At 38.9% G+C, this 12,828-nt stretch overlaps 1 protein-coding gene across 1 annotated transcript in view; it reads left to right on the forward strand.

Annotated features, from left to right (window-relative positions):
* The window catches only part of LOC110463875 (protein CLEC16A-like), a 102,157-nt gene that overhangs the window by 78,548 nt on the left and 10,781 nt on the right, over window positions 1-12,828 (forward strand). The window contains exon 21 of the mRNA XM_021518789.1: window positions 12,538-12,814. Coding sequence (XP_021374464.1) covers window positions 12,538-12,814 — 277 coding nt within the window. The remainder of the gene's footprint in view (window positions 1-12,537; window positions 12,815-12,828) is intronic.

A 12,828-nucleotide genomic window follows, 5' to 3' on the forward strand; every position in this document is an offset into this window, starting at 1 on the left:
TCTATGTAAGGTATTTGGTAACTCAGGGCTATAGTAGGTCAGAGAATTGGTACATTATCTATGTAAGGTATGTAAGGTACTTGGTAACTCAGGGCTATAGTAGGTCAGAGAATTGGTACATTATCTATGTAAGGTATTTGGTAACTCAGGGCTATAGTAGCTCAGAGAATTGGTACATTATCTATGTAAGGGATGTAAGGTACTGGGTAACATTTTGTTAAAAACTAGGGACAACATATTATACTGGCGCCATAGACAAACAACAATCAATCAGCTGTTATCATATTTACCAGTGGTCGGGGTCATGTTTACTCCTACTGTACCTCAGTTACCAGTTCCTGGCTGACAGCTAAAGGTCATATCGAATAAGGATACGCTAGTCAGAACAATGAGATAAGTTTCATCTGATACAGGTATCTACAAAGGGACCTAGTTAGTGAAAACAATGAGATAAGCGACTTTAATCTGAAGGTCACATCTAATAGGAGTATTTATGAGAGGACTTTGTTGATGAAATCAATGAGGTCAAACATTTCTTTATTTTGTATATTTTTCCTTTTCAACATGTAGACATTGGATAAGTTGAATTATCGTTTGTCAGAGTGTGAAATATAACAGGTGTGAAGCAAGCTTAACTATTTATATAACAATCATATTTCAGTAATAAAAACACAACAATATCATGGTCTTATCATAACACATGGTGTATGAAATAGCACCTAGTGTTATACCTCACCAAATGTCACTACCCTCAAATTGCAGGGGGAGGGGAGAGATTTTCACGCAAATACAAATACTGGCCAACACAGTTTGTTCACTTATGACTTAAAATCAATCACCACAAATATCTTACATTTCCTTCCAGAATCATATCCAACTGTCTGTCCAATAGCATAAATAGCACACTAGTGTTACTGTCTTTTCCTTCCCGCCCCGTGCTGTCCAACTCTTCAGAACTGGCTGCCTTGTTCTGAAAAAGTGCAAAGTGCAACAAATCCGTCACTGTATATTTAATTGTTGCACATCACTATTATTTACCCAACTATAATCATGTTCAGTTTACTGTTTATGCTCGGCACTCAAAACAACATTATAATTCACATAATGAGAACGATGTTGTCCACATACAACAAACTGCATTTATTTATCTCATTGGATATAGGATGTCCCTGCTGGTAGGGTGTAAGAATTGTACCTGCTGCCCCCATTGCATGATCGTAAGAGGCGCCTATATTTGGGATCTTATCTTTTCTCTTCTTTTTAAACAACTTTCTTCTTCCTAATGTCTCTGTTGACAATGCATCACTTTTGGCCTTTAGTGGAATGTTTGCCCCTGTGCAGAAGGCTTTTGGTTCTGTCCCCTGGCCGAGACATACCAGAGTCTGTAAAAATGGTAGTTTCTACTCCTACTGAACGCTCAGCAATTTAGGAGTGGGGCGACTGGTTCGCCCGCTGTCAGTATATTGTGACTGGGTGGGGTGTCCTGCTGGGTGTCTTCGACAGTATGTTTCAGTGAGGTAGCACTATAAAGTCAGCATCAGTTCCACGCTATCACAAGGAGACAAACACGAACATATCACATCCTCCCAAAACACACACGCATACACTACATGCATACATCTTGCACACAGGGGAGGCCTTCCTTAAATGACCATAGCTGTTAAACATTATACGATACTAAACCAAACCAAACCAAATCATTGGAAAAGAACACCCCTTAAAATACTTAGATATTTGCCACCTTGTTTTTTCAATGCCTTTCAGAAAAGTTACGACTTTTTATATTTTGCTTAGACAAAATTTCGTCCAGACTACTCCTTAAACATAGCCCTGATTTTAATAAAACTTTGTACACAGCCTACCCATCACATCAAACCATGTGTGACAGCTATACATAACCTACCCATACCATCTACCCATGTGTGACAGCTCTACACAGCCTACCCATCACATCTAACCATGTATGACAGCTTTACACAGCCTACCCATCACATCTAACCATGTGTGACAGCTATACACAACCTACCCATCACATCTAACCATGTGTGACAGCTATACACAACCTACCCATACCATCTAACCATGTGTGACAGCTATACACAACCTACCCATCACATCTTACCATGTGTGACAGCTATACACAGCCTACCAATCACACCTTACCATGTGTGAAGCTATACACAACCTACCCATACCATCTAACCATGTGTGACAGTTATACACAGCCTTCCCATACCATCTGACCATGTGTGACAGCTATACACAACCTACCCATCACATCTTACCATGTGTGACAGCTATACACAGCCTACCAATCACATCTTACCATGTGTGACAGCTATACACAGCCTACCCATCACATCCAACCATAGATGACAGCTATACACAACCTACCCATCACATCTAACCATGTGTGACAGCTATACACAACCTACCCATCACATCTAACCATGTGTGACAGCTATACACAGCCTACCCATCACATCTAACCATGTGTGACAGCTATACACAGCCTACCCATCACATCTAACCATGTGTGACAGCTATACACAGCCTACCCATCACATCTAACCATGTGTGACAGCTATACACAGCCTACCCATACCATCTAACCATGTGTGACAGCTATACACAACCTACCCATACCATCTAACCATGTGTGACAGCTATACACAACCTACCCATCACATCTAACCATGTGTGACAGCTATACACAGCCTACCCATACCATCTAACCATGTGTGACAGCTATACACAACCTACCCATACCATCTAACCATGTGTGACAGCTATACACAACCTACCCATCACATCTAACCATGTGTGACAGCTATACACAGCCTACCCATACCATCTAACCATGTGTGACAGCTATACACAGCCTACCCATACCATCTAACCATGTGTGACAGCTATACACAACCTACCCATACCATCTAACCATGTGTGACAGCTATACACAACCTACCCATCACATCTAACCATGTGTGACAGCTATACACAGCCTACCCATACCATCTAACCATGTGTGACAGCTATACACAGCCTACCCATACCATCTAACCATGTGTGACAGCTATACACAACCTACCCATACCATCTAACCATGTGTGACAGCTATACACAACCTACCCATCACATCTAACCATGTGTGACAGCTATACACAGCCTACCCATACCATCTAACCATGTGTGACAGCTATACACAGCCTACCCATACCATCTAACCATGTGTGACAGCTATACACAACCTACCCATACCATCTAACCATGTGTGACAGCTATACACAACCTACCCATACCATCTAACCATGTGTGACAGCTATACACAACCTACCCATACCATCTAACCATGTGTGACAGCTATACACAACCTACCCATACCATCTAACCATGTGTGACAGCTATACACAACCTACCCATACCATCTAACCATGTGTGACAGCTATACACAACCTACCCATACCATCTAACCATGTGTGACAGCTATACACAACCTACCCATCACATCTAACCATGTGTGACAGCTATACACAGCCTACCCATACCATCTAACCATGTGTGACAGCTATACACAGCCTACCCATACCATCTAACCATGTGTGACAGCTATACACAACCTACCCATACCATCTAACCATGTGTGACAGCTATACACAACCTACCCATCACATCTAACCATGTGTGACAGCTATACACAGCCTACCCATACCATCTAACCATGTGTGACAGCTATACACAGCCTACCCATACCATCTAACCATGTGTGACAGCTATACACAACCTACCCATACCATCTAACCATGTGTGACAGCTATACACAACCTACCCATCACATCTAACCATGTGTGACAGCTATACACAGCCTACCCATACCATCTAACCATGTGTGACAGCTATACACAGCCTACCCATACCATCTAACCATGTGTGACAGCTATACACAACCTACCCATACCATCTAACCATGTGTGACAGCTATACACAACCTACCCATCACATCTAACCATGTGTGACAGCTATACACAGCCTACCCATACCATCTAACCATGTGTGACAGCTATACACAGCCTACCCATACCATCTAACCATGTGTGACAGCTATACACAACCTACCCATACCATCTAACCATGTGTGACAGCTATACACAACCTACCCATCACATCTAACCATGTGTGACAGCTATACACAGCCTACCCATCACATCTAACCATGTGTGACAGCTGTACACAGCCTACCCATCACATCTAACCACGTGTGACAACTATACACAGCCTACCCATACCATCTAACCATGTGTGACAGCTATACACAGCCTACCCATCACATCCAACCATGTGTGACAGCTATACACAACCTACCCATACCATCTAACCATAGATGACAGCCTTGTTGTTCCATATGATGTAACAGGATGTATGACCCTTGATTTACCTGATATTACCAAACCTTTTCCAGCACTTTTTCGACTACAGCATCAAATTTCAATGAAGCTTTACATAATGTCTACAATATGAACTTGTGCATGCATCGCCATATTGTTTCAACTGCTTTTAATAGAACTTTGGACCTTGATGTAATTCATCATCCTAATTTATGTCAAATAATTGCTTCATTAAAGAACCTGAACTTCAAACACAATAATTACACATCAGAAATTAATAGCAGAAAATCCTAATACATGATTGAGGGGGAGGAGGGGGGGTCATCATACTCAGGATCTTAGTTAGTCTTTGTATCAGAGTTTGATATCATAACATAAACCACTCATAAACACAGCATGTACATACCTGGTAGGTTTTATATACATGTAATATATTTAAGTTATTGAATGAAACTTAAAATGGTTGCAGTTATTATCCTTTAGGCCTCATAATTAATTCATTACATGAGGAAGTATGTGAAGATTACCAAGTTTATATAAATAAATATGGTAATTAAGAAGAAGAAAATGCTAATAAAATGTATGAAGCCTTGAGCTTGTACAGAGGCGTTAAAGTGACAAGGTAACATGTACATGACACATGATCTTACAGGTCAGTGTGTCATTAGAACATACACTTCTAGGAACTGAACCGATTTCCCAAAATATAAACACTGCTTGTGTAACATACCCTGTCAGGGTCATAGAGTCGATGTACAACATCTGATCAGATCCTGTATGGGTTACCATTGTCGCTGCCTTTACAGTTGGTAATTTGATTCCATTATTGAGATATTTACACTGGTGTAAGTAGTGATCCTGTCTTTAATTATCTCTATCTGTTTGGAATCCTTGGTTAAATGTCTATCTATAGTACTAGTGACCCCAGTCTATACATACAGTGGTGACCTGAGTGTGTAGCATGTTTTTGTAAACAGGTTCCCGTCCAACAACTCCCCCAAAAAAAGGTTCAGTTTCTAAAAGCTCCAGGGGCATGTGAAGTTTAGTTGGTGTCATGTTATACCTTAAATGAGTTTGCAAACCTCCACAGTTCATGCATACTTTTTATCTATATACATCTCCGGCATGTCTGATTAGGATGCTCCGTCTTATTATTCAACAGTATGTCTACTCAAACCACAACAATGAATGACAGATAGAACAGGCCCCCACAAGTTGGGGATATAAGTTCCGTAATTTGCACGTTTTTCTAGGAATGTTAAATCCTGCCGCACACCATTAGATCCTTGGATTTTATCATATTTCCATGAAACTGGGTAGGTGGCATTTATCCTCCGTTTGTTGGTCATCAGCACATTATACCTAATGTGGCTTGATTCCTGGACTTAAGTTGTTTGACATATAGCATACTCGGCTGAGGGTATTTCAGAGCTTGTTCAAATAAATCACTTTAAAAACATGAAAGTCATTTTGAGGAAAACTGCACCTGTTGCACTTGTTTTTAAAGCTCACCTATTCAAAGAATTTGGGAGCTGATGTAGTCACTCTAGCATTGGAAAGTTTGATTCACATGTTTTTATACTAGAATTCTCAGCTGTTCTACAAATGGCATAGAGGTTTCTAATGGATCAAACTTCACTGTTATATACACAAGTTAAAACATTTTTTTTTTTCTTTATTTAATTTTTTTATGCGCTCACCATTTTATGAAGGGTTGGGAGGCATATATTGTTTGTTAACCATGTCTCTACCGTCCCGTCATGTCTCTACCGTCCCATCATGTCTCTACTGTCCCGTCATGTCTCTACCGTCCCGTCATGTCTTTACTGTCCCGTCATGTCTCTACCGTCCCGTCATGTCTCTACCGTCCCGTCATGTCTCTACCATCCCATCATGTGTTGTCCTGTGGTGTTATGATTCATTGTCAGGCTTCTGCCAAATTCATAAGATGTTCATCCAAGTTTATACATGAGTCAGATATAAGACTACCTCAGAAGAGTTTGTATTTCAGGGTCCCAAGATCAACGCTGTTACTATTTATAGATTAACCAAAGGAGCCAAGTTGTTGTTCATTTATAAGTAAGAATATATAATAGGCCAGCTGTGCTGTTCCCCAACAGCCTTTGGTTTGACTAAGACTCCACATTATATCCACCATGTGTTGTACAATACCTGACTAAATGTGTAATGTATTCAAACCAAAGATTAATGACTCTAGTGAGCTCTATATCATTACCAATATCCTTTCTCACACACATTAATCATCAATGTCTGGCCATCTTTACATACACCACAGTTTTTATCTCTCTCCACATTTTGACGTGAACAGTTATATGTCAGCATGCCTTGTTCACTGTAGTTGTTAAATATATCAAATACACTGTGCCCTATAGGATAGGGTCTCAAATCAAAGATGCTGTGCCCTATAGGAATAGGATCTCAAATCAAATATGCTGTGCCCTATAGGATAGGCTCTCAAATCAAATACGCTGGATCCCTATAGGATAGGGACGCAAATCAAAGATGCTGGAGCCCTATAGGTTCACTGTAGTTGTTAAATATATCACATACACTGTGCCCTATAGGATATGGCCTCAATTCAACGACGCTGTGCCCTATACAGTATAGGGTCTCAAATAAAAGATGCAGGTTCTCTATAGGATTGGGCCTCGAATCAAAGATTCAGGTTCTCTAAAGGTTAGGGTCTCAAATCAAATATGCTGTGCCCTATAGGATTTGGGCTCAATTCTACGGCGCTGTGCCCTTTATAGTATAGGGTCTCAAATCAAAGATGATGGGGCCCTATAGGATAGGGTCTAAAATCAAAGACGCTGTGCCCTATAGGATAGGGCCTCAAATCAAAGATGCTGGAGCCCTATAGGTTAGGGGCTCAAATCAAATACACTGTGCCCTAAAGGCTAGGGTCTCAAATCAAAAATGCTGGAGCCCTATAGGTTCACTGTAGTTGTTAAATACATCAAATACACTGTGCCCTATAGGATAGGGACGCAAATCAAAGATGCTGGGGCCCTATAGGATAGGGGCTCAAATCAAAGATGCTGGAGACATATAGGATAGGGTCTCAAATAAAAGACGCTGGAGCCCTATGGGATAGGATCTCAAATCAAATATGCTGGCGCCCTATAGGATAGGATTTCAAATCAAATACACTGCGCCCTATAGGATATGGCCTCAATTCAACGACGCTGTGCCCTATATAGTATAGGGCCTCAAATCAAAGATGCTGGGGCCCTATAGGATAGGGTCCCAAATCAAATACACTGCGCCCTATAGGATATGGCCTCAATTCAACGACGCTGTGCCCTATATAGTATAGGGTCTCAAATAAAAGACGCTGGAGCCCTATGGGATAGGATCTCAAATCAAATATGCTGGCGCCCTATAGGATAGGGTCTAAAATCAAAGACGCTGTGCCTTATAGGATAGGGTCTCAAAGCAAAGATGCTGGAGCCCTATAGGAGTGGATCTCAAATCAAATATGCTGTGCCCTATAGGATAGGGACGCAAATCAAAGATGCTGGAGCCCTATCTTGTTCACTGTAGTTGTTAAATATATCACATACACTGTGCCCTATAGGATAGGGTCTCAAATAAAAGACGCTGGAGCCCTTTAGGATAGGATCTCAAAGCAAAAACGCTGGAGCACTATAGGATAGGGTCTCAACTCAAAGACGCTGTGCCCTATAGGATATGGCCTCAATTCACCGACGCTGTGCCCTATACAGTATAGGGTCTCAAATAAAAGACGCTGGAGCCCTATAAGATAGGGTCTCAAATCAAATACACTGTGCCCTATAGGATATGGCCTCAATTCAACGACGCTGTGCCCTATATAGTATAGGGTCTCAAATCAAAGATGCAGGTTCTCTATAGGATTGGGCCTCGAATCAAAGATGCAGGTTCTCTAAAGGATAGGGCCTCGAATCAAAGATTCAGGTTCTCTATAGGTTAGGGTCTCAAATCAAAGACGCTGGTGCCTTATAGGATAGGGCCTCAATTCAAAGATGCAGGTGCCCTATAGGATTAAGTAGTTACAGCATACATACATCTGTCTGTCTATCCACACTTTTGTTTCTAGAGATGATCTAAGAATCCAGAAGTCTAAAATTTCTGAAACTTCACACTATGATAAACTGTAATATGACTATGATGGGTATTAAGGTTTAACATGTTCCTAAGGAAAAAGTCAAATGTACTTTTTTTTCTTTTTTTTTATACAAATTTTAATCCCTCAGCATTTTGATATTCTCATTTTCATAGATCTTTGACAAATGCATATGCAAATATTCAGTGGTTGTTGGAGGCTGCCAGGGTTGAGGAGCCCTGGATCAGCCCCCCGAACAATAAAGTGTCCACACGTAGGTGGTCTTTCACTATTCGTACACCTTACATTCAATAGCTATGTTTATGCATGTGTTATATATATATATATATATATATTTCATATAGTTATATTAAGTTTGTAATTAAGTCAGATGTACTTACTAAAATTAGAACAGGAGGTTGGTTGGGTATATATTTTATCAAAAAAACACTGAATATGACTAGTCTCACCTGTGTTATTACCAGGATCTAGTCATCCCTCAAGATATATAATGTTTGTTTGTTTGGTAGGATTTTGTTCATATTAAGTGGCAACTCAGGTAATTCCTGAAAGATTTACAAAATCCCAGATGATAGCTTATTGACTGAGACCATTAGGGCTTTAACTTCTGTATTGTTGCACACTTTTTATACGCCCGTCGAATTTGACGGGAGTATTAAAGTATGGCGTTGTCCGTCCGTCCGTCCGGCGTAAACTTTTGTTTGTCCGGCAATCGCCTCCTACATTTTTTCGACTGATCTTTTTGAAACTTGGTATACATTATAATCATGATATGAAGTTGTGTCTCCCTTAAAAGAATAGAGTAGACAATTTTTCCAAAAGTTATTGCCCTTTGTTCATTTCAGTATTTGATTTTTGTCTGGCAATCTCCTCCTACATTTTTCAACAGATCTCTTTGAAACTTAGTTGGCATAATAATCATGATATGTTGTTGTGTTTCCTTAAACAGAATTTTGATTCGACAATATTTGCAAAAGTTATTGCCCTTTGTTTATTTCAGTATTTGATTTTTGTCCGGCAATCTCCTCCTACATTTTTTAACTGATCTCTTTGAAACTTGATATACATTATAATCATGATATGAAGTTGTGTCTCCCATAAAAGAATTTTGATTCAACAATTTTTCCAAAAGTTATTGCCTTTTGTTTATTTCAGTATTTGATTTTTGTCCGGCAATCTTCTACATTTTTTAACGGATTTCTTTGAAACTTAGTAGGCTAAATAATCATGATATGTTGTTGTGTTTCCTTGAAAAGAGTTTTGATTCAACAATTTTTGCAAAAGTTATTGCCCTTTGTTTACTTCAGTATTTGATTTTTGTCCGGCAATCTCCTCCTACATTTTTCGACAGATCTCTTTGAAACTTGGTATACATTATACTCATAATATGAAGTTGTGTCTCCCTTTTCAATGTCTTCTTTCAATATAAGAAAGTATATAACACTATATGGCATTTGACGGGCGAATATTGTTCCATCCTGCGGTACTCTTGTTGGTGAATGGTACTATGCACTCCGAAATAGAGATAGGTGTGGCTTCTGTTGGAGATTATGGTGGTGCTTGAATCACTCTCAAGGAAACAGAATTAAAAAATGATGGAAACTTTACATTTTTTCTTAGTAACCGCAAGGTATGAGTGATTATACTTGCAATGGAACTTGTCTTTAACTCATTGACCCTGGACATTTTTAGGTTACCTGACCATAGGTCATGGTAACCTATTGTGATAGCCTTTTGTCCGTCGTCGTCCGTCGTGCGTTAACTTTTCCTTGTGAACACGATAACTTGAGTAAATGTTAACCGAGATTGATGAAAATTTGTATGCAGCCATATATCAATAAGATCTCAGACGAGTTCAAAAATGGGAATTATTGGACAGTAACTTACAGAGTTATTGCCCTTTGTAATATTATTATTGGACCTTGTGAACACGATAACTTGAGTAAATGTTAACTGAGTTTGATGTAACTTTGTAGGCAGCCATATATTAATAAGATCTCGGACGAGTACGAAAATGGAAATTATTCGACGATAACTTAAAGAGTAATTGCCCTTTGTAATAATATTATTATTGGACCTTATGAACATGATTACTTGAGTAAATGTTAAGGTCATAGGAGTGTATTGCTAAACGGAAATAGGAAGTACATCCCTAGTTGAAACTCTAATGTAGGGAGACGGTATCACATTTTCCGCATATTCTAATGTTTAATTTTAAACTGATGAATATTGTATGTTTATTATTGACAGAACAGTGTGTTCTTTCAATATTAAAGTATTTCAAAGCAAACCAGGCATTAATTCAGTTGTTTTTTAATCAATGAGTCACATGTGTCCATTGTTCTGTACTTCAGGAAACCGGCTACCTATTTCACTACTGTGAAGTTTTCAAGAACGATAACTCTTACATGCAATAACTATGTGTATATGGTTTTATTATAAAATGTTAATTTTTAATCGCTTTTAGATAATTAATTTTACACAATTTCAGCATTTATGAAATTAATATACATTAACGCAATACTAATCTATGTCAGTATCATTTTTATTGACATGATTTTGCAAAACATCGTGTGTTTCATTTTTTATTCAAAATTCACTCCTTTTTACATAAATTTCCATTTAAAATCCCTTAAAATTCTGACAACCTATATTTTTTTGGTGGCAGAAAATTTTCTTTACTTCAAAGCAATACAACTACAAAATTTGAAGAAATTTTACTGAGAAATGCTGACTCAATCCTATTACCTTAACCGAGTTTGATGAAACTTTGTATGCAGCCATATATCAATAAGATCTCGGACGAGTTCGAAAATGGGAATTATTTGACAATAATTTACAGAGTTATTGCCCTTTGTAATAATATTATTATTGGACGTTGTAAACACGATAACTTGAATAATTGTTGACGGAGTTCAATGAAACTTTGTCCAGTAATTATTTGACGGTAACCTGCCCTTTGTCATTATATTATTATTTGTCCCTGTGATGTTGATTGACATTACACAAGAATAGATGTATATTCATGTGGTACACCTTTTTTTTCCATTCATGACACATTTTTGCTACTAACAAGATGCTATTAAATTTTGTGCCATATTTTTATATTATTTGATTTACGCTTTTACTTGTTTCTTTTAACCAAGAACAGAAGACATACAGTTACCAAGTTTGTTCAAAACAGACCCCTTGGGTCAAAATTGGAGTCACGCCCATTTATTTCAGTTATGGTGTTCACAGGGTCCAACAATAATAGAATTACCAAGGGGAATAACTATGTAAGTTATGGTCAAATTGGTCCGGTATTCAAACTCATACAAGATATCATTGATACAAAGCTGCATACAACGTTTCATCCAAATCGGTTCATATTTACTTAAGTTATTATGTTCTCAAGGAAAAATTAATGGACGATGAAGCAAGGTCACTCGAACTGACGAAAAGTATGAATTGGCCCCTGGATGACAGTCCTAATTTGAATCAGATGTCAGGTGACCATTAAGGCCCATGGGCCTCTTGTATATTGAACCATTCCAACCTTTGAATTGGAAGAGTTCAAATGTGTCTTCAGGGGTGAATGAGTTAAATCTTCATCAGCTTACTTCTATTGAGCAATATAGCCTGGACTAAAGATACTTAGTCGGTAGCTTACAAGGAACAGACTTCAAAGGACACGAGGGTTAAATATGATAAAATATCCAAATAACTTCTAATTACCCTTAGAAAGGTCTGGTATATTGTAATTTGGCCTGTGTCTCTCTGGGGTGAAGGACTATCAAGTTGTTCAATTAAATTACTATGACTTACATTCAAGGTCACAGATATCAAATGTGTTACCAGTGCAATCTTCAAATGACTCCTTCCAGTGAACCATGAGGCACATGGTAATAATATTTGATATCAAGAGGGATTCAGTCATTAAGATACGACTGTGTGTGGATAAGTAGGGTTTGACAGAAAAAAATCACTTGACACCATGACATCATATATGAGATATTACATGATATGGTATTTTGTATTACACAGGATGTGGAAGTCATGGGGGACAAAGATGACAGCCGTTCTCTACATATCAACATCCACAAGCCAGCAAGCTCCCAACACACAAGGCCGATGTCATTACTTTCAGCACGCTTCCTCTTCGATGACCACATACGCTGTATGGCCGCCAAACAACGATTGTCCAAGGGGCGGCTGAAGGCCCGGCAACTAAAGATGCACATGATAGAGAGACTACTAGACATTCCTTCTGACAGCAGCTCCAGGACACATACTCCTGTGTCCAAGTCTAAGGCATACCCAGGTAAGATCACACTC

The sequence above is a fragment of the Mizuhopecten yessoensis genome, unplaced genomic scaffold, assembly GCF_002113885.1.
Source record: "Mizuhopecten yessoensis strain PY_sf001 unplaced genomic scaffold, ASM211388v2 scaffold10937, whole genome shotgun sequence".
Lineage (NCBI taxonomy): Eukaryota > Metazoa > Mollusca > Bivalvia > Pectinida > Pectinidae > Mizuhopecten > Mizuhopecten yessoensis.